Source organism: Ovis canadensis, chromosome 1 (assembly GCF_042477335.2).
Source record: "Ovis canadensis isolate MfBH-ARS-UI-01 breed Bighorn chromosome 1, ARS-UI_OviCan_v2, whole genome shotgun sequence".
Taxonomy (NCBI): Eukaryota; Metazoa; Chordata; class Mammalia; order Artiodactyla; family Bovidae; genus Ovis; species Ovis canadensis.
Window position 1 is genome coordinate 206,126,219 of NC_091245.1, and position 21,926 is coordinate 206,148,144.

General features: G+C 55.0%; 2 protein-coding genes across 2 annotated transcripts; one reads left to right on the forward strand and one right to left on the reverse strand.

Annotated features, from left to right (window-relative positions):
• The first annotated feature begins 218 nt into the window (after positions 1-218).
• Positions 219-5,697, forward strand: ALG3 (ALG3 alpha-1,3- mannosyltransferase). The gene is made up of 9 exons (XM_069579546.1): positions 219-436; positions 2,319-2,418; positions 2,512-2,659; positions 2,769-2,929; positions 3,412-3,532; positions 4,079-4,284; positions 4,426-4,501; positions 5,085-5,230; positions 5,376-5,697. The coding sequence occupies exons 1-9, from the start codon at positions 241-243 to the stop codon at positions 5,536-5,538; spliced, it is 1,317 nt and encodes a 438-aa protein (XP_069435647.1). The 5' UTR covers positions 219-240; the 3' UTR covers positions 5,539-5,697.
• VWA5B2 (von Willebrand factor A domain containing 5B2) lies at positions 5,691-18,403 on the reverse strand. Its single transcript, XM_069579545.1, has 21 exons — positions 18,278-18,403; positions 17,604-17,709; positions 17,231-17,375; positions 16,974-17,144; positions 14,822-15,041; positions 14,484-14,641; positions 13,823-13,954; positions 13,468-13,592; positions 12,927-13,082; positions 12,175-12,285; positions 11,652-11,860; positions 11,452-11,563; positions 10,812-10,997; positions 9,738-9,909; positions 9,340-9,653; positions 8,655-8,844; positions 8,196-8,552; positions 7,113-7,250; positions 6,934-7,017; positions 6,618-6,862; positions 5,691-6,531 (listed from the first exon to the last, which is right to left on the reverse strand). The coding sequence occupies exons 3-21, from the start codon at positions 17,367-17,369 to the stop codon at positions 5,983-5,985; spliced, it is 3,768 nt and encodes a 1,255-aa protein (XP_069435646.1). The 5' UTR covers positions 17,370-17,375; positions 17,604-17,709; positions 18,278-18,403; the 3' UTR covers positions 5,691-5,982.
• Between the last annotated feature and the right edge of the window lie 3,523 nt (positions 18,404-21,926).

Genomic DNA, 21,926 nt, shown 5'->3' on the forward strand with positions numbered 1-21,926 from the left:
GCCTTTGCGCCCAGGGCTAAGTACGTACTGAGGAGTAAGACTATTCCTGCTCGTATGGAGTGTGCACTCCATCAGGGAAGACAGATGTGAAAGCAGGAAATTTTCGAGTCGTAAACAAGGACTCACACAACTCCTGTCTGCGCTCAGTCCGTTGCGACACGTGGCGCTGGGAGCGGAACCTAGGTACCAAAGAGTCGGGCTTCCGGGGTAGCGGGCCCACAAGAGCGGCGCACCGGCAAGATGGCGGCAGGCCTGCGGAAACGCGGCCGGGCGGGTCCTGCAACCCGGGCAGCTGGACTGTGCGGGCAGTGGCTGCGGCGCGCCTGGCAAGAGCGGCGCCTACTGCTGCTGGAACCGCGCTACACGCTGCTGCTGGCCGCCTGCCTCTGCCTGGCGGAGGTGGGCATCACCTTCTGGGTCATTCACAGGGTGGCATGTGAGTGCGCCGAGGGGGAGGGGAAGAGGGGAAGGGAGACCGAACCCCCAATAAAAACTGGGACCCACATTCGGAACTCAAACTTAAACCCCTGATCCACTCAGCCATCAATTGCAGACCAATATCTTTTACCCAAATCCAAAGTCTGCTCCACAGAAAACCAAACTCGATCTTAATCTTCCCCAGAAAACCTGGGTCCAAATTAATGGCTGCTGCTGCTTTTCTGCGGAGAAGGCAATGACACCCCACTCCAGTACTCTTGCCTGGAAAATCCCATGGACGGAGGAGCCTGGTAGGCTGCAGTCCATGCGGTCGCTAAGAGTCGGACACGACTAGCGACTTCACTTTAACTTTTCAGTTTCATGCATTGGAGAAGGAAATGGCAACCCACTCCAGTGTTCTTGCCTGGAGAATCCCAGGGACGGGGGAGCCTGGTAGGAGGCGTCTCTGGGATCGCACAGAGTCGGACACGACTGAAGCGACTTAGCAGCAGCAGCAGCAGCAGCAGCAGCAGCTGCTTGTCTCTATGGCTTTGGACACGTCATATCCCTTGCTGGGTCTCAGTCTCCTCATCTGTTGAATTTTGAGGTCTCGAAGTATTTTCTCTGTGATAGCATTTTGTTACAGTCAGCTCGGCATTATTGGTCACTCCTCTCCAGGCAGAAAGCACTGGATTTAAAGCTTACTTGCTAAAGACAGTTAGTTCACTACATATTTACTAAGTGCTTATTATATTGCTAACACCATACTAGGTGCCAAGGGTATAGTGGTGAAAAAGATAGACAGATTTCCTACTTGTGTATGCGGACCTGGACAAAGATAAGTTAACAGAAAATTACATTACATTATATTCATCATAATGGTACTAGACAAAGTTCTATAATGGACAAAGGTGGGCACTTCAGCCAGACTTGAGGAGTCAGAGAAGGCTTCCTAGAGTCCTTTTCCAACAATAAGAGCTAGTTCCCCAAGGAAAGAGAGAAAGGGGTGGGGGGCAGATTATACTCTAGGAGAGAATCCTGTTCCAAAGAGCTCCCATTGAAAAAGAGAAAGTCTGCTTCCTTTGAAGAAATGAAATAATTAGAGTTGGAACACAGAAATCAAGTGAGGGTAGTATTAAGAGATGAGATTTCACATCATGAAGGTATCTGTAAGCTGTGTTAAGGAGATAGTATGATGATTAAGAATTTAGAGCTCAAGAAAAAAATAAAAAGAATTTAGAGCTCCATGTGTGCCAATCCCAACTCTTCCCTTCCTAGCTTACTGATCTTGAGCTACTTAATCTCATTAATTCATAGTTTTCTCTTCTAAAAATGGGAATAATAAAAAAAACTTGGTCTTTATTATCTAAGAGCAGTGGGGAATCACTGAAGGGTTTTAAGCAGAGAAATGTGATGTTTCTATTATAGGATGAGCTCTCTGGTTGCAGGGTGGACAATAAAATGTAGTGCAGTGAAAGTGGAAGCTGGGAGCCTAATTAGGGAGCTATTGCACCATTGAGGCTAGAGATTGTTACACCCAATTGAGCGGAGAAGGATGAGACAGATATTTAGGATGAAGAATAGGCAGGACTTGGTGACTGAGGGTTGGAAATGAAAGAAAAGTATCAAGGATGTTTCCCAGGTTTGTGACTTGGGCAAGTGAGAGGTTAATGGTGCCATTCATGGAATCCAGGAAGGGGACCACATTTGGAGTGGAAAGTTCTGAGTTCCATTACAGACATGTTTGATTTTGAGATACCTGGGTTCGTGCAGAGAATAGATCAGTTAGAGATGGGATTATGATAGAAATCCCAAGAATGAGCTGGAACTCTGTGCTTTGATGGAGCGAGGCAGAGCAATTCTGGACCGTGAAGTAATCACGTCATCCTGTCCTTTTGCAGATACAGAGATTGATTGGAAAGCCTACATGGCTGAGGTAGAGGGCGTCATCAATGGCACCTATGACTACACTCAACTGCAAGGTGACACTGGACCTCTCGTGTGAGTGGGGTCGGAGGTTCAGTGAGGATGGGAGGGGCTGGCTGGATGACAGGCTGAATAGCTTGACCTGGGCTCATGTTCCTTCTCTTCCAGGTACCCAGCTGGCTTTGTGTACATCTTTATGGGGCTTTACTATGCCACTGACCGAGGCACTGACATCCGCATGGCCCAGCACATCTTTGCTGTGCTCTACCTGGCCACTTTGCTGCTTGTCTTCTTGATTTACCACCAGACCTGCAAGGTGAGTTCTCACCACCAGGAACAGGGCCCCCCAAGCTGGGAGGTCTGGGGAGTGGGGACGGTTCAGGGTTGGTGAACTGACCTTGTCCCCCACTGTGCCCACCTCTCAGGTACCTCCCTTCGTCTTTTTCTTCATGTGCTGTGCCTCTTATCGTGTCCACTCCATCTTTGTGCTGCGGCTCTTCAATGATCCAGTGGCCATGCTGCTGCTCTTCCTCAGTGTCAACCTCCTGCTCGCCCAGCATTGGAGCTGGGGCTGCTGCTGTTTCAGGTCAACACCCCTCCCTGGTGGACCCTTCTTTCATTTTCTGTATTTCCATCATTTTCTCCCCAGTTTTCTGCAGCAGAGGGAGTAAGGGAGTGGCCAGACAGTGCAGGTCAGTTAAGGGCTGCACTCGCATCCTGCAAGTCCAGGATTTGTAGAAAGTCTCCATCCCCAGGCGCCTGCACACACACCACCCTCTTCCTATCGTGTTTCCTCCAGGCTGCTTCTGTGGTTGGAGTTGGTCAGTTGCACTTTCTAAGTACTCAATATATTATTTGTAGCTCAGTCTGAGTGTAGAGACAACGTATCAGCTCCCTATCCCAGCCTCTTCCCAGGCTGCCTTAACCTCTCCAGAGGTTCTGAGTGTGAGTGCTCACCCTCTGTCTGGAGCTTGCTGGCAGGGAATGGGGAGCTGCTGTGGTGATGGTCGGGGGTACATGGCCCTGATGAAGCTGATCTTCACTCTTCCTCCCCACTATCCACTCCAGCCTGGCAGTCTCTGTGAAGATGAATGTGCTGCTCTTCGCCCCTGGATTACTATTCCTTCTCCTCAAGAAATTTGGCCTCCGTGGGGCCCTCCCCAAGTTGGGCATCTGTGCTGTCCTTCAGGTATTCCCTCCTTACCCTGTCCCCTTTCTGATGAAGTGGCGGCCACTCTGTCTGGACTCCTTTTGTTTTTGAGACATCCTCAAAGCCAGGGGACAGAGTTTTGGAGTTGATTCTGATCTGGACAGCCACCACCTCTAGACTTTGGTTTCTTTAGCTGTAAAACAAGGGTGTTGAACTAGATGGTCTCAGAGAACCGTTCTAGCTGTGCACATTTATGACTGCTGCTGCTGCTAAATCGCTTCAGTCGTATCCGACTCTGTGTGACCCCACAGATGGCAGCTCACCACGCTCCCCCATCCCTGGGATTCTCCAGGCAAGAACGCATTTATGACTAGATGAATTTAAATATAAAGCACTGTTATTACGTCCTCCCTTGGCCTTTTTGGCCCAAGATTTTGGTCTGGGTGGGTGGGCTGGCTTTCTTGCTATTCCTAGTGGCAATTAGGGAATCTCTGGGATCTATACCCTATCCCTCCTCCCTTCAGTGATCAGCATGAGGCTGAGTGTGAGCCTGAGCAGCTGTGCTGATGTCACACTCATCCTCAGGTGGTGCTAGGGCTGCCCTTCCTGCTGAAGAACCCCGTCGGCTACCTATCCCGTTCCTTTGACCTTGGCCGCCAGTTTCTCTTCCGCTGGACAGTGAACTGGCGCTTTCTCCCCGAGGCCCTCTTCCTGCATCGTGCCTTCCACCTGGCACTGTTGACTGCCCACCTCACCATGCTCTTGCTCTTTGCGCTCTGCAGGTGGCACAGGTGAGAAAGCAGGGCAGTTCCTTGGGCAGACGTAGGGGAAGGAGTGAAGGGCCTAGGCCTTAGGGGCTGCTTGGGACATGTTGAGCTCTGTGTGGCCCACTATGGCGGTCTGATAAGTTGTCTTCAATGGTTCCTCCCCAGGACAGGGGAAGGTATCCTGTCGCTGCTAAAGGATCCCTCCAAAAGGAAGGTTCCACCCCAGCCCCTCACACCCAACCATATCCTTTAAGTCATGGGAAGGTAAGTCTTGCTCTCTCCAGGTGCAGATACAGTCCTGCTCAACTAACCCTGGACAGCTGCTGATCTGGGAGAGGGAAAGGAGGCTCCAGTAATAGCTACAGGGTCCATTTGTAGAGCTCCTACTCTGTACCAAACCCTGTGCTGAGTACTTTACATATTTAAGCATGTTTTATTCTTAATTCTAAATATCACTGAGTTACCATTATGAGGGGGCACCCTCTGCTTAGCGCTATCTTAAGAGTTTTACATATGTTTAAAGCTCACAAGAAACTCTGTTTTATCCTCATTTTACAGATGACAAAATTAGGGCTTTAAAAGGTTAAGTAATTTGCCAAAGTCACACAGCTAGTGAGTGATGGCTCCCTAGGCCTTACAGCTCTAGATTTTATTGCCTCCACACAGACTGAGGAACAGGTCCAAAGAGGTTCAGAAATGTGCCCGAAAGTATGTATCTAGGAACTACAGAGCCAGGTGCTATTAGACACCCCCAAACTTTGGTCCTCCCTGCTTTGAAATCTCCCTGCCCCTCTGCTCCTGCCCTTGGCCTTGACCACCGCCTACAGATTGTTTCTACCCTCTTCACCTCCAACTTCATTGGCATCTGCTTCAGCCGCTCCCTTCACTACCAGTTCTACGTTTGGTATTTCCACACACTGCCCTACCTCCTGTGGGCCACGCCTGCCCGCTGGCTCACTCACCTGCTCAGGTACTGGCTGGGACAGCCCTGGGGGAGAGGACAGGGGTGGGAAGCTCCTCATCCCAAGGCCATGACCGTGGAGGGGCAGTGGGTGAGCTGAAGAGCTGCAGGCCTAGAGACAGGATGAGACCCAAAACTTCTCTCTTCATTCTAGGTTGCTGGTGCTGGGGCTCATCGAGCTCTCCTGGAACACATACCCATCCACGTCTTGCAGCTCTGCCACCCTGCATGCATGCCATGCAGTCATCCTGCTGCAGCTCTGGCTGGGCCCCCAGCCCTTCCCCAAGACCATCCCGCACAGCAAGAAAGCCCATTGAGACCCAGCTGTTCTCTTCCAGTCCATTCTCGGGACCCTGGATGGGGATGGACTCTGCCCTTCCCAATAAACCAAGTCTCCTCCGCAGCCTCCGTGGAGGTGCCTGGACCGAGCTGTGAGAGACAGGCACGTGGCAGATAAAGAACTCATTAAGACGGTCCCAAGAGGCACTTTATTGCATAGGATCTGGGGGCTGTGGCTCTCTCCCCTCCTGCTGCAACTGCACAGAGCTCAGAGGGGAAGGGGCAGGGGCAGTGGGTGGAGGGGCAAGAGAGAGCACAGGCAGGCACTTTTTGTGGGGGCCAGAGGATTCTGTGGAGGGAATGAGAAGCAGTGGGGACAGGCTGTTGCCAGCCCACCCCTTCCCAGCACCGAGAGGCCGGCTCTGGGTGGCAGTGACTTTGAGTTGGTTGGAGGGGGTGCCAGCTGGAGCAGTGGGTGACCCTCACATGTTTGCGGGGCTGTAGCACAGCAGGTGGAGTTGCAGGTTCTGGTCCCAGTGACGCAGCAACAGGAAGAGACCACGGGCTGCAGCCTTGAGGTTGGCCAGGTCCAGGCCGTCGGGCAGGTGCTGCGCCCGCAGCCAACAGTCAGCCTTCGCAGCTGCCAGTTCCCACTCACCGAAGGCCCCCGCACAGCGGTGCTCCAGCCACGCAAGCGCCACAGCTGTGGCCCAAGTCCGGCCCCGCAGGTCAGCGCCACCAGGCCCTTCCGACCCCTCTGAGGCCTCAGTGTCTGATCCCCGCCCACTGTCCACCTGGCCCGGACCCTCGGAACCTGAGCTGGGGGACGGGCTGCAAGCGGCTGTGGCGCTGCCACCCTGGCCAGCACCGGGGGCTAGAAGTGCCCAGGGAGAGGAGGCCAAGGTGGGGCTGAGGCTGGCCCGGTGCACGGCAAAGGGCGAGGCGCGGCACAGGCGCTCCTGCGAGATGCGCACCGCCGCGCAGAACAGGGCGTCCAGGCGGAAGGAGCCGGGCGCCTCCTGCAAGCGCACCTGAGGAGAGAGGAGGTGGGGGGAGAAGCGAGCTGAGGCGGTGCCCTGGCCCTGGCAGCGCCACCCTCCACCTCCCGAGTCCTCACCAAGGGCAGGTAGTCATGGCCGCTGCCTTCACTGTTGCTGTCATTGACTTGGCCTGTGTTGGGGCTGCAGAGTCTGTGGCTGTCTGGGCCCCTGGACTTCCAACGGCCCAGGCTGATCCGAGAGGGAGGCCGGGGAAGCGGGCGATAAGACCCTCCTATGGGGGCTGCATGGTCCCCCAAAGCAGAACTGGAGTTGCCAGTTTGTTCCAGGTCCCAGCCACCTGCCAGAGAGTCTCCCTTCAGTCCTGACGAGCCATTCAGTGGTGGTCCCTAAGCCTGCTGCTCCCTACTCCGTTTCCTCAAATGTGAGTGTTACCTTTAGAGTGGACAGCTGTGGGGAAAGGAGCTGCATCTACATGGCTTTGAGAGATAGGAGGGGTACGGGCAGGTTCAGCTGGCTCTGTATGGGCACAGAAGATAGGGAGAAGTTTGGGAGGGTGGCCAGTGAGGTGAGAACTGGCTCCTGGGAGGCCACCTGGGACAGACCTTGCTTACCTGAGCTCTGCACCTGCAGGGCTGAGGGTAGGACCTCCCTGGTGGTAGCGTCCACAGCTACAGGACAGGTGAAGCGAGAAGGGGCAGAGCTGACCTTACTTGTCTGAAGGGCTCGGAGCCAGGACCTCCGGGCATGACCTACAAAACCAAGCAGCAGCATGTGGGCTGGGAGGGTGTGTACGCCCACCACCCACTCTCTGCAAAGAGGTTCACAGAAAAACCTCTGCTCCCATAATGCCATGGTTTCTTCCTTTGTCTTTTTTTTTTTTTTTTTTGCCAGCACCTTGAGGCTTGTGGAATCTTAGTTCCCTAACCAGAGATCAAACCTTGCCCTGGCAGTGAAAGCGTGGAGTCCTAACCACTGGTCCGCCAGGGAATTCCCAGCCCTCTGTCCACTTTTGAACAGAATAGAGTTCCTTCTTGGGGCCAGCTCAGATTCCTCAACTTTGACAAGAAGTGGTTAGGCTAAATGCTCAACCACCTTGTTATTAGCAAGGCTCCCTGGCTACCCACAAATGCAACATTCTGGACAACCTGGAGGAAGCATTGAGTGGTGCCTTTTCCATCCACTCATTTCAGCACTGCCCTGTAGAATTTTCTGTAATGATGGAAATATCCTGCATCTGTGTGATCCAGTGTGGTAGCCACGGGATCCAGTATGTATTATTCTTTAGAGTCTCCACTAAGCATATGAAGCGTGGCTAGTGCAACTGAAGAACTGACATTTTAACTTTAATAATCTTCCTAAATGAGAGATTTGTTTTTATATTATGGGCACTGTGAATCATTACAAGATGAAATTCCCTCTCTGTTGGCTGCTAGGAAACTTGGCCAGTTTCGGGTCCCCTGCCTGCAAGGGTACATAACCTCATAGTGTATATCTTTAATATAACCTCATTTTCTGTTCCCTTTTATTATCCCTTCCCCCCTGCTTAACTTTTTTTTCTTGATAATGTGGGTGAGCTGCCTCAAATCATTTGTGAGCAAGGTGAGGTACAGTGAGGGATCACACAGGCCTATACCTCTGCCAGTCTCTGCCCCGTATGGTTTCCTTGAGCCCTGACTGCGCCCACCAGAACTCACCCCAGTCAGCCCTGGTCTCACCCCCTCTTCGAAGAGCCAGCTGCTCATTGTCCCGAACCACAGAAGCTGCTGTCAGTCGATGGAGTGCTTGGTCCCAAGCATTATCTCTTTCGGGGGGTGACGGAGGCAGTGAGCCATCATCCTGAGGCCCCCACAGCGTCTCCAACCCAACACCCACCTCCCAGCACACAGGCTGCTCCCCACACAAGGCCCGGATCACCACATGGCAGCGTGGAGCCTGGGGAGGCTGTGCTACTGCTGAAGGAGCCAACTCCCCATTGAGGGGAACAGCGGTGAACAAGAAGGGTGGTTCCATCAACATGTCCCAGTCCATGGGGGCTGGGGAGAGCAGATTTCCTGGGGAGAAACAATGGTAGGAGCAGGGGCCACGTGGTGCCCTGGGCTCCACCTCCCCACAGCCTCCTGGGTGACAGAATGCAGCTTCCCCATAACCTTTACCTGAGTCATCCAGGCCCTGTCCCAGTTGCTGCCCTGGCTCAGGGCCTGGCCCATCGGGTGCTACACCTAGAGAGGGGTGCCGGGGGCGTCCAGGGACTGGGTTCACCCGGCCTTGAGGGGATGAGAGGCTTCGGCCAGCCAGAGCCACTCTGCGTCGACGGCCCAGCACCTCAGCACTCAAAGCCCCAGTCTGCACCTGAGAAGTGGAGTCCACTGGTCAAAGAGTGCAGAGCTCCTAGACTGATCAGACATACATACACGACTAGCCACGTGCCCTTTTGTCTGAAACCCTAGATGGCTGATCACCACCCTTAGGGGTGAGGCCAGGCTCCCCTGGCCCCTGGCCCCCTTCCCTGTGTCATCTCACAAGCCCATTTTACTCATGGGCTTGTCTGTTTTTACTCAGGTCTTTCCCCTTTCTGCCTGATTGACTTCTTATTCTGCAGAGGAGGCTCTTGCTTTCCCGACTCCCTCAGACAGGGTTAGTCACCTTGACTCTGAACCCCCATAATGTCACGCTTCTGTGCTTGTCGACATGTGTCGCATGGTATCATCATTATATATCATCATAACCTCTCTGTTTTTTCAAGTAGACTTAATAATAACCACTTCACAATCTATGCCATACAGCCAATGGTCAATAAACGTTTGCTGGATACATGGTGGGATGGGGATGGACTCTCACCTTGACTGGAGCCAGTGGGGATGGAGGCAGGGGACAGGAGCGGGAGCTGGCAGATTCTCCCCAGGCTAGGCTTCGGCAGCCCTGCTGAGAAGGGGGATCCAGGGGAGTGTTGCCCTCAGGGGAGCCCGGGCCCTGGGAGATGGGGGATGCGCTGCTGCCTGTGGAGCCTGGGCCTGGCTCTGGGCTGGCAGAGCAGTGGGTGAGCACATACTGCTCCCGGATGTATGAGGACTGGAAGATGCGGTGCCATATGGCTGTGTCAGAAGAGGGATTAGGTCCGGGGTCCGTGACTGGGTCTGTCAGAGCATCAGTACCTATGGAGAAGTAGAGCAGATCCCAGCCCTGGCCTCTCCACTGCCCACTTCCCCTCTAACACACACACACACAGAGGCACTCACTCCGCTCTGAGTCCCCAGCAGCCCATGGGCTGGACAGCTCTGCTGACACAGTGCCTGTTCCCAGTGGCTCTGAGGTGCCAGTGGGCTCAGTGCCAGGGCTGGTGGCAGATGGTGCTTCCTCTGGGGATGGGAACACTGAGCCGCCCAAGCTCTGCCAGCCAGGCTCTTGGCCCTGGAGAGGGATAGACATTGAGGAGGAAAAAAAAACTGATTATAGTTATACACTCTATCTTTTTCCAAACAGGATTTAAGATGGCTCACTGCAAGAGGCAATAAAGATTATAAAGCAGAAATGAAAACCCAGTACTAAGAAAGGAGGAAACATATATGCTGACCACAGTGTTACTAGAGCTGCTATGACTGGGCTTCAGGTTTGGCCCTGAGCTTCCTGGCAGCCAGGGAAAAAAGGCAAACAGTCCATTTTACAGCTCTCCCAATCAAAAAGGAGCTAGCATGCTTGGTTCTTCTAGAGAGAGAAAGCTTTTCCTAGTAAAAATAACTCATGTATCCAACTCCACCTCTGTGTCAAGTATCCTACCAACAGTGTGCAAGTCATGAATTTCTAATTAAAACACCCCTATGAAAAAAGTCAGTGTAAGGGGCTCAGAGAGGTTGACTGACTTGCCCCAAATCAGATGGTCAGTACACAGCAGAACTGGGATCTGAGATTTCATCAAGACGATGCCCTGTGTGGCCCTGGAAATAAGTGTTACAGGAAATAAGCTAAATGTTGCTTTTTGTAGGGTACTGTGTGAAACAATGAGCAGGTTTCAACAAAAACATCAAAGCTAATGCTGGTGCTGCTCTCTGTGTGCTTTGGTGACCAAAGGCATCACTCTGTAGGACAGCTCAGTGGGAGATCTTATGAGGGAGGCAGGCTGCAGTCACCTGAGGGACCCAGTTTGGTCCCTGGGGAAGTCTAGAGGGTAGCAGTAGATGAGTTTGGCAGAGAGAAGCACCGGGAAGAGGAAATGGTTTTTGTTTTTTTTTTTTTTTAGGAAATGGGTTTTGAAGAGACACAGGGGCTTCAGCCATCCCAGGCCCACCTCCCACCAACCCCCAACCCAGGCCTACCCCCGGGGATTGGGACCGGAAGCCGTCCACCCTGAAGAGTGAGCAGTAACCAAGAAGCTGGTCCCCAGGATAGAGCGCGGGGATCTCCCGGGGTGTCAGCAGGGCCTCTACTGCATCCGGAACAAACCAGTCCACAGAGATGTCACTCAGCGCGGGCTCCAGTGCCTTCCTCAGGGCCTGCACCAGCTGTGAGGAATGACCAGAGGGAGCCCACGGGAGAGAAAAAGGTGCCACACAGCCAGTGGAGAGGGGAGGCCACCCTTCTGCTGCCGTTATCTGCCCAGCACCTTGCTGAGGCAAGCAGGGCAGGGTCAGGCTGGGTCAAGAGGAGGAACAGGGGTAGGAACAAGCAAGGAGACGGAGTGTTCAGTCCTCAAAGCTTAGTGTGAACTGTCCTCCTGGCCTGTGCCATGTGGATGGGGCAAGGCTTTTCAAAGACATGGCTCAGTACCAGGACACAACTTAGGACAAGGTTTGGGGAGTAGTCAGAGGCCATGTCCCCCGCACCTTTGGCCTTCTGCAGCACCCCACAGCAGGGTGCCCGGAGACCTCACAACCTGACCAGGATCTGTTTCAGACTCAGTGCCACTTGGGAGAAGGACCGTGAGGAGAAGGGAGCAGGGCCCAAACTCAAGCTCACCATGGGCTGCAGCCTTTCCCCAGGTCTCAGGAAGTAGGCCTGGCCCCTGCTGAGAGCAGACAGACCCTGGAGCAGCTGGCGGCAGGCGCGCCCCAAGCCAAAGGAGAAGCACCTGACAAGAGAAGGGGAACAGCTGTGGCCTCAGCAGCCCTCTTTGGGGGCCCAATCTCAGGAGCCTGGCTCTGCCCACTCCATCCTACCTGGCTGCCCCTCTATGCCACCTCATGAGCTCCAGGGTCTGGTGGGTCACAGCGGCCACGGGTGAGGCAGCGGTGAGCAGGAAAAGCTGCCTAGGGTGGGCCCTTTGCTGGGGCTGCCCCAGGGCCCAGTCCAGAGCAGCCCACACATCTGGGGTGCCGTCCACAGCCTGTAGCGTCTCAACGCTCTCACAGATCAGCTGCACAGCTTCCTGGGGGAAGAAGGCTTGGGCTGGTCACACCGGGCTGGGAGGACTCTGTGTGTGCACACCCAGTTACTCAGGTGTTTCCGACTCTTTGCGAACCCTGTGGACTGTAGACCACCAGGCTCCTCTGTCCATGAGATTTCCCAGGCAAGAATATTAGAGTGAGTTGCCATTTCCTCCTCCAGGGGATCTCTTCAACCCAGAGATCCAATTTGTGTCCCTTGCATCTCCTCATTTGCAAGTGGATTCTTGACCACTGTGCCACCTGGGAAGCCCCTGAGATGTCTCTACTGACCCCCAAATCCCTAAGTCACACTCACATCACTGCAAGGCCGGCTCTCTGGGAAGAGGGGCTGCACCGAGATGCCAAACATGGCAAGATTGATGAGCGTCTGGGGCGGGAGTGACTTCACAGCCAAAACGATGGCATCCTGGGGAGGGCCAGGGAAGGCAGGGTGAGGCAGGCCCCACTGGCACCAAGATCGACAAGGGATGAGGGGCCAGATGAGGGAATCTGGGCAAGGCCCAGATCAAGGCCCAGTCACAAGTGTGTGACTGTGAGAGAGACCCCAGCGTGCAAGGACGACTCTGAGTTCCTGTGAGAGACATTTGACCGTGGTGGTGCATGTGAACCCTGGGGTTTGGGATTAGGTGTGACCTAGTATAAATTTGGGATTCCCTGGTGGCTCAGATGGTAAAGCATCTGCCTGCAATGCGGGAGACCTGGGTTCAATTCCTGGGTCTGGAAGATCCCCTGGAGAAGGAAATGGCAATCCACTCTAGCACTCTTGCCTGGAAAATCCCATGGACGGAGCAACCTGATAGGCTACAGTCCATGGGGTCACAAAGAGTAGGACACGATTGAGTGACTTCACTTTCACTTTCACTAAGTGTAAATTTATGTATGAGAGGTGGGTCTTGTAATCTGGGAGAAACATATGTATGTGAGTATGAGAAGGAGAGAGGTAGGTGTGTGTGTGTGTATGTATGTGTCTTTGAGAGGCAGCCCCCAGCCCACCTAGACCCACTGCCTCGCCCAACCCCCAGCCCACCCACACCCTGCCCCACAGGCCTTGTGTGCCACACTACTGCCATCCAGCAGGAAGAGGAGCTCCCGTGTAGCTGTGCCCAGGTGTCCGGGCTTGGAACTCAGGTCCGGGCAGAAGCTCAGCACCAGCACAGGGTTCAGCAGGATGTCCTTGTGGAAGCGTCGCTGCAGGAAGCACACCTGAGCACGGGAGCCCTGAGTCATCCTGGGCCAGGCTTCCTGAAATTCCCACCTGGGCTGGCAGCAGGACTTAGCTCTGGAACCTTTGTCCATGAAATCCACCCAGACAGGGCACCCTTTTGTGTCATCTGAATAAAGGCAACGGCAGAGGCAGGTGGCTGTCCTCTGCCTGTGTCAGTCCTATGCCCCATCCTCTGAGACACGTTCCAGGGAGACTTGCGTGGGCCTGCTGTGATAGAACTCATCAGCCTGTCTCAGTGGTAGCAGCTACTGAGAGCTCCCACTGAGAGTAGAGGCCTCCTGCCCATCCCAACCTAAGCCTGCTCCCCTGTTCCTCCTGCATTAATGCAGCCAGAGGTGAGGCCAGGACCCTAGGCCATTATACCTGCCGGTCCCCATCACTGTCCCTTCGCAGCAGCCTCTGGAAATCCCGACGGGCTCTCACTCGGGCCTCGTACTCTGCTGAGCTCAGACTGCCGGCCTCCAGCATCAGGTGGGGCTGGTGGGGCTCTGGGGAGGAGGGGACACAGCTCTGTCAGGGAAGCTCCCGTCTTCAGATCCCCAAGCACTCAGCCCCACCAACCTGGGAGAACTCTGCAGGCTCAGCCTCCCTACACTGCCAGGCCCACCCTCACCAATGACTCAATTGTTTGGCTCTGGGCCCAGAAATCATTGAAAAATGCTCCCCAGGTGGTGCTGAAACAGGCAGCACTAGCCCACCATGTGCCCCAGTCTCTCACCACTGGGGTGCAGCAGGATCTCCAAGGCCCGGTCACAGCGGTGGCCCTCTGCCAGTGTGACACAGATGGTGGCTGCAGAGCTGGCATGAGGTGGGGCATCAGCCCGAAGAGCATGAGAGGGGCTCTCCAGTCCTGAGGGAGTTAGAGGCAAGAAGAGGTGATGATCACGCCATCCTAAGCCAGTCCCAAGAGCACTAATATCACCTTCCCAGACAATAATGGGGGGCAGGGGGCAGGATCATGACTGATTCAGCTCAGCTCTCAGAGTCCAATCTATAGGGTAGACAAGGGGGGGTCTGCCTGCTTTCATGGTCTGGGAGGGGACATCCCAGGTGTGTTCCTGGCTGGTCAAACAGTTCTATATCAATCAACTGCTGATTTAACATTCTCCTCCACCTTTTGCACAAGGAAACTCAACTTCATCACTTGGACTGGTCTCATTGTAAGCATTGCTCTTCTCACTGGTGAGTGGAGTGGAATGTAAAGAAATGACATCGTTAAACCTACAGGTGTGAGTGTTGTGTGGAAGTAGCCAGCGGATGATCCCACTGGGAGACTAGAGGTTCCTAGGTCTTAGGTCCCCATCTTCTTTGTACTCTGCTCCTCCCATCCCTGAGCCTTGAGTTGTTTCCCAGTCAGCTACACGGGGAGGGATACCCACCTGCCAGCAGGCACGGCCCAGTCACCAGCATCTCAAAAGAGAAGGTGTACGGGGCAGGGCAACGGGCCGGGCCCAGGAACACATCCCGAGGAGCAGCTGGCTCCTCCCAGGCTGGCCCTTCACCCTGAGGGCTGCTCACTCCAAAGCAGCTGGTGGGGCTGGAAAGGAACATGAGGAGGGTCACTCGGCCACTACCAGGGTCCCTAGCCCCTCTGGCTGACTGGCTCCAGCCCTTTCCCACCCTGCCAATCCCCCGGGACACCCTGCCAAGGCCCCCTCACCCGCACTAGACCCAGAGAAGCCGAGGGAGGGACGAAGGGAATCACCATAGGCCCAACCTGTCGTCACAGAGCCCCGGAGGCCTGGGGGGCCCCGGTGGGCCTGGCGGGGCCAGAGGGGTGAGCACAGAGGGCAAAGCCACGTGCAGCACCCCGTCAGGCCTGGAGGGCAGCTCCCGGCTGCTCCGCAGGGTCACTGTCATGGTGCCGGCCGCGGCGATGAGGCCTGTGGGCAGCACCAGCGTGGACCGGGCCTGGGCCAGATCCAAGACAAGATGACCTATGAGTGAGGAAAGGGATCAGAGGGGGCTGGAAGCAGAGGAGACGGGGGAATACAGGGTGGGAACAGGCACAGTCAGGGAGCTTGGGCAAGGAGAACTCTGTGGGGTTGGAAGGATGCTGGGCTAATGCATTGGTGATGTAAGATGGAGGCATGAGATGAATGGTGGTAGAAGGAGAGGCAAGTTGATGGCAGAAGGATCTGGCTGTCATCAGGAAAGGCAGAAGTGACATCATCGCTAATGGAGAGCTGAGGAGGAGAAGGGGGATGTCCACACCACCCCCAAGGTCCGGTGGGACGCATACCCTCTGCCTCTCTTTCTTTACCTGCTCCAGCCTGTTCAACCCGTAGGCCTCATTTCCCTAAAGAATGCTTATTGACATCTCCCATTGCCTGGGACCCTCCCTGCTCACAAATACCCTGCACATGAATGGTTGAGGGTTGAGGACTCCCCACTGCCCACTAGCTGTGGCTCCAGAGTTTTCTTCTCTTTTTTCTTTTTTTGTAGTTCTAGAATTTTCTGCCCAAGAGGAATTCAGGAACAGTAATCTATTTGGAAGCTGGCTGGAGGATATTTGCATACCAAGTATTCCATTTTACTTAGACCAAGGGGTTTGTTTGGGGACTGGTGATATCATGGGCAGCACCACTGCTGCTAAAGGGAAGATGGCCAGGTGTCTAAGGTGGCAGTCAAAACCCTACATGGCTGGGCCCCAGCCCACCTTTAGAGCCCTCCTGAGCCTCATTTCCCCAGGATGATCATTTACCCATTCTTCTGAAAAACACTTGCTGAATAAATGAAGGGGAGAAAAAAATGGAAGGAAGAAATGAAGGTAAGAAGGAAGAAAGGGGCTTCTATCTGCAGCCTCTGAGGCTTGGGACAGCCTGATACAGTGAAGAGAACACAGTGCCAGGTTTTGAGTCTCTGCTCTGTGGCTTCTGATTCTGTCTTTTGTTTGGTAACTCTCTTGTTTAGGGGAGCCTTGATTTCCTCATTTATAAAATGGGGGTCATACTTATATGACTGTGGTGAGGAATGAATGAGACAGTAATTGGGAAGCACCCAATATGTAAAAGGCTGTTGCTGTTACTCTCGTCATCTGTTAGAGGGGAAAGGAGAACAACACTTGCATTACCTACCTCTCTGGATTCAAAGGAGGTGACACCAGTGACTGAAACCATGAATCACTATAAACATGAGGCATTTTATCACCGTTACCCTGTATAACTTGCTTCTGAACCTTTGCTTACACCGTTGCCCCTGAGTAGAGTGCCTTTTCTCTCCTCTCAACCTTCCTACTACATCCCACCCTTCCTTTCAGTCAAATGCTGGCTTCACCTTCTCTGAAATATTCCCGAGGCCTCAGCCCAGAGCTCCCTTAATCCTCCAACTACCTGCTCGGCTTGTGCCAGCTCTCAGCACCACTGCATTCTGTCCCTCTTCTTACCCAGACAGTAAACCCCATGTGTAGGAATCAAGTGAACGCACAAATAAATAAAAGAATGGAGTGTGAGCCAGGAATCCTAGCAGAGAGGAGGGCTTCTATCTCCTCACCCAGCACTCTCTGAGCCCCTTTGGGTCACTTTTTTTGAGAGATGCTGGGACTCAGAGATGACCAAAACACTGTCCCAGGCCCCTGAGCGAAAGCTCCAGAGGGGAGAGCCTTGTGGACTGCTTGCTCTGTCTGTCCACCTGGCTGCAAGCCTCGGATCAGGCCTGGTTCACATCCCACCAGCACCTGGTCAGCGTCAGGGGCCCAGTCCTCTAACGTCAAATGAAAGGGTGAATCAATGAATGAAAAAACATTGACGGGGAGCGGGGCGGGGGGACGGGACAGGGAGGGGTGGGATGCAGAGCGGGTGCTTGCAGAGGGGTGGGATGCACAGTGCTTCCGCTTTCAGAAGATGGGGCGGGGAGCGCCCGGGACTCACCCTGCGCGCAGCGGCGGGGCGTTGAGGCCCCCAGCGCGGGGCCTAGAGCGCTGCAGCAGGCGGCCTGCGAGCGGCGCCGACTCTGCAGCTGGAAGGAGACGCGCCGTCCCGCGGCCTCCGCCTCGAAGCCTGAAACCACTTCAGCCTCCGCCAGCGGATACACGAACACGCCTGGGGCGGGATGAGGGCACAGGCGATGTTGGACCTTGCCAGGCCGGCGCTTGTCCACCACCCCACGCCCCCGGCCCGGGCCTCACCCTCCACCGGCTGCGGCTGCGGGTTGTGGTAGGTGAGCCGGGCCCGCAGGCTGAGGCAGGGTCCGTTGGCGCAGGCCCGGACCCAGGAGTCCGTGAGGGGCAGCGGCGTCCAGCTGGAGGGGCAGTACAGGCCGGGCATGGTGCCCTGGGGGGAGGGGGCGCTCTATGAGGGGTGCGCAGGGTGAGTTCGGGGCGCCCGGCCCCACCCTCCTGAAAACCGGCGGGGAGATTTTTAACTCCGGCACGGGGACAAGGACCTGCTGGGGGCGCGAGGCTGAGCCCTGGGAATCGACCTGGCGGACAGGTGGCGAAGGGAGGGAGACCGGGGGTGGGGGGTGGGGGCGGTGGCGAGATGGGCATCCTCGCCGGTTACCTGGGAAGCCCGGGAGGAGCGCAGCTGCAGGCAGCACGGGGACCGGGGAGCGGAGGGTTAATGTTTAACTGGAGCTCCGGGCGCCCAGCAGTCCCTTCACTGGCTCCTGGAGGGGTGGCGCGGGTGGAGGGAGTGGGGTGTCACAGTTGTTCCATTACCCCCTCCCGGGCCTCACCGCCACCCCAGTACCTGCCGGCCCCCCGGGGCTCCCCGCGGCTGCCAGCTGTTGGAAGTGGCGCGGATGGAGAGACGGAAGAAGCTCTGGGTGGGGAGCAAGGGTTTAAAGGGCCAGCATCCTTCTGGGTGCACCTAGCCCAGCAAAGGTTAGCAGGGGCAGAGTGGGATGGGGAACCAAAGGGCTGCAGTCTTTCTCTGGCGCCTCAACTGAGGGGCGCTGAGACGGGCTGCAGGCCGGAGTGGAGGGGGTTCGGTTGGGAAGAACAAAGTGGGAAGGGAAAGAAAGGGGTCTTACGAAGGCAAGAGCGGGAGAGGTGGCCGGGGGATTCCGTAGGATCTGTCCAGGACACCTCTCCCCATCCTGGTAGAACTGATCTGGGATGGAGGTTGAGGGGGGGACGCTGCAGTCGCCGCTGCCCCCACAGCCGAACTGTCAGGGGATGCTGCAGGCTGGGTCTAGGGATCATCCCCCTCCCCGCGGGCAGCCTCAGCCTCACCGTCGCGTCCTCTGCGGAGTTCTGGGCGGCACGACAGGACTGGGCTGGGTGGTGCTGCCTCTGCGCCCCGGGCTGCCTTCAGTCTGGACACCTGCGGGGCGCCCGCTCTTGACTCCCGCTGCGACCGCTCTGGGTCGGCACAGGGGCGTCGGCCCTAAGGTTGCCGGTCCCGCCCCCGCTCGGAAGGCCGCCCCTCGAGCGGGTCTCGGCCCCTCCCGCCGCTGCGGCGGGGCTGCTGCTCCCCGCCCCCTTCGGGAGCGGTACCGCCTCCGCGCCAGCCCCGGCCCCTCCAGCCCCTGCAGCTCCAGCCAGACCCGGCACCGCAGTGCAGGAGCCGCATCCCGGCCGCCGCACAGCCCAGCATCAGTGCGAGACCCGGGCCTTTGAGGCCCCGCCCTTTCCGTCCTGCCGGAAATGAGGCGTTCTGCAGGTGCAGCAGAAGGGCTCAATCTGCAGGCCCCCCAAACCAGCACTGCAGCAACTCCAGCTACCCCGATTATCCCACCTCTACCCTCTTCACCCCTCACCCCCACAATGGCTCAACTTTTCATCACTGCAGAGACCCTAATCACCGCAGCGAACCCCAGGGCTGCATCACCATAGGACCCCCATCCCAAAAGCCCGACCCTTTCTTTTGCAGAGTGCTCCTTCATCACTGCAGAAACCTTCCCCATTCTGCAGGTGTCTTCAGCTAGTGTGACCACTTCAGTCCACTCCATGCAGGGATTCCCATCACTGCAGCGATTCTTCCCCCTCCAGTTGCCAACCTTCCTACCACTGCAGTGCCATCTCCCCACTTTTTTCTGGGGATGAGGAGGGTTGGCGGATTGCCCTCTCAGGCTATAACTTCCAGGAACCTTCAGTTGCCCACGGCCTTGGAAGTGAGGCCTTTCAACCTGCAGAGCCTTCTGGTGGCTGTAGACTGCCCCATCATAGAAATGACCTCCACCCCAACCACATCACTGCAGCACCTGCAGGAGAAAACATCCCCACGGCCTGTAATCAGGTTCTTTTGTTATCGGCTGGACTGACAGCGTTATGCTGCAAAAGATTAGGAAAGTCCATAAAATCTTCCCCCAAAACCCCTGGGAAAGTGACCATGTCTGGTGTCACCCATGCAAACTTTCTTGCAGTGGCCACACTCACCTTCTGCAAAGAGAGCTTGAGGAGACCTGGGAGAGGGGGGCAGTCAGTGGGGAGTGGGCTTTCAAGTTAAGCTTGGCACTCTCACTCCTCTCTATTTACTCTATCCTGATTCTAGTCACTTATTCCACACTGGTCCCAGGGGGGACCCTCTGCCTTCTTGAGCACTGAACCCCCCACTTCAAGCCTTTCACTGGCTCAAACCACTTAGCATAGTGGAAACAGCTTAGCCTTTTCCCAGGGAACTTCATCAGTAGAAATGCACAAGGATGATACAGGAGGCATAGCCAACATCACAATGATCTTGTTCACTGGGAGCTCCAGCAGAGTTGCAGCCCTATTCCTTCCACACTGTCTAAGCCCTGACTGCATGTCCTTTCTTCTCCCTTCTCTATTGAACCCTCTTCCAGCCTCATTCAGAGTTGAATGTTCCTCTACCAGGCTTGGGGAGAAATGGCAGATGGTGGGGGTGGGGGTGGGGTGGACGGGCCCTCCAGGGACTCCAGGTCCCTAGGCAGTGCCAGCCCTGACCTTGAGGGCTCCATGGAAGTCCAGGCAAGTGACCACCTCCTCATGGGTGTTTTGTGCTTTGCCCCTTCTGAACAAGCCAAGAGCTACATGTACAAACACAAAGCTGCAGGGAACAGTCATTCAGTTCAGTTCAGTTTGGTCACTCAGTCGTGTCCGACTCTTTGCGACCCCATGAATCACAGCATGCCAGGCCTCCCTGTCCATCACCATCTCCCAGAGTTCACCCAGATTCATGGCCATTGAGTCAGTGATGCCATCCAGCCATCTCATCCTCTGTCGTCCCCTTCTCCTCCTGCCCCCAATCCCTCCCAGCATCAGAGTCTTTTCCAATGAGTCAACTCTTCGCATCAGGTGGCCAAAGTACTGGAGCTTCAGCTTTAGCATCATTCCTTCCAAAGAAATCCCAGGGCTGATCTCCTTTAGAATGGACTGGTTGGATCTCCTTGCAGTCCAAGGGACTCTCAAGAGTCTTCTCCAACACCACAGTTCAAAAGCATCAATTCTTCGGTGCTTAGCCTTCTTCATAGTCCAACTCTCACATCCATACATGACTACTGGAAAAACCGTAGCCTTGACTAGATGGACCTTACTTGGCAAAGTAATGTCTCTGCTTTTGAATATGCTGTCTAGGTTGGTCATAACTTTTCTTCCAAGGAGTAAGTGTCTTTTAATTTCATGGCTGCAGTCACCATCTGCAGTGATTTTGGAGCCCAGAGAAAGAAAGTCTGACACTTTTTCCACTGTTTCCCCATCTATTTCCCATGAAGTGATGGGACCGGATGCCATGATCTTCGTTTTCTGAATGTTGAGCTTTAAGCCAACTTTTTCACTCTCCTCTTTCACTTTCATCAAGAGGCTTTTTAGTTCCTCTTCACTTTCTGCCATAAGGGTGGTGTCATCTGCATATCTGAGGTTATTGATATTTCTCCCAGCAATCTTGATTCCAGCTTGTGTTTCTTCCAGAACAGTCATTAAGGGTCCTCAAACACACAAAAATAGAAAAAGACGTCCTTGCCTCGGTTCCCGAGGAAAGCTTGACTATAAAACAGTGTCCAAGGAAGATGGTGTCTCTGTCAGAGACTAGAAAACACTCAAAGAAGCCAAGCTCTGCTGGGAAGCTGGGCTGGCCCTAGGATCCTCCTGCTGGGGAGGCTGCCTAAGCTGAGGCAAATGGAGTGAGAAGTGGGTCTGCAGCCCAACCAGAGGTGTACAGTGTCTTGCAGGATGGGGTGAGGGTGCAGGCAGCCAGGCCCTGGAGAGGAGGGGCTCTGAGGCCCAGCTGGGAGGCATGCTGATAGAGGGGCTGCAGCCTGGCAGGTGGCTGAGGACCAGAAGGGGGAGCGCAGACCCAGAGGGTCCCAGAACCCGGTTTCAGGAGGTAGAGGAGATTCTAGGCAGGGAATGGCTTGGAGCCTGAGTGCTCTGCCATGTGCCAGGTGTAGGGGACGTGGGGGAGAGAGAGCTACAAAGGCATAGCCTCTGTCTTGGAAGGCTCACACTCTGGTGAAGAAGGCAAACACACAGTTACCATAGGCTAGGATGAGGGCTGCATTACAGGGATATCATAAGCGCTTTTAGCTGGGAGCTTTTAGGAGCAGCAGCTAACCTGATGGTTGAATGGGGAAGCCATGTAAGTGGAATCCTAAGCGGGAGTTATGCAGTGAAGAGGAAGCAGGGGGTCAGCTCACCAAAAAACAAGGTCAGAACTAAGGAAAGGGTAAGTAGGAGTGCTTTGTCGCTGTTGCTGTTTTCTCTAGGTTAATATTTGTCAAGCACTTACTACTGGCTGAGCACTGCACTATGCATGAATCAGTCACCTCCTTTAATGACGAAAATAGCTCGAGACAAGTACTATTACTATCTTACATGTGAGGAAAATGAAATGCAGACAAGTAGCTTGTTCATGATAAGCTAATAAAGCAGTAGAGCCAGAATGTTGAACTCAGATGGGCTGCCCTCAGACCACAGACTACTG

Coding starts and splice junctions, on each gene's coding strand:
- ALG3 (XM_069579546.1), top strand. CDS start 241: ATGGCGGCAGGCCTGCGGAAACGCGGCCGGGCGGGTCCTGCAACCCGG. Junction 3,533..4,078: donor GCATCTGTGCTGTCCTTCAG/GTATTCCCTCCT, acceptor ACTCATCCTCAG/GTGGTGCTAGGGCTGCCCTT. Junction 4,285..4,425: donor GCGCTCTGCAGGTGGCACAG/GTGAGAAAGCAG, acceptor GTTCCTCCCCAG/GACAGGGGAAGGTATCCTGT.
- VWA5B2 (XM_069579545.1), bottom strand. CDS start 17,369: ATGCCCGGCCTGTACTGCCCCTCCAGCTGGACGCCGCTGCCCCTCACG. Junction 8,553..8,654: donor ACAGGGCCTGGATGACTCAG/GTAAAGGTTATG, acceptor GTTTCTCCCCAG/GAAATCTGCTCTCCCCAGCC. Junction 6,532..6,617: donor GCCATGACTACCTGCCCTTG/GTGAGGACTCGG, acceptor CTCTCTCCTCAG/GTGCGCTTGCAGGAGGCGCC.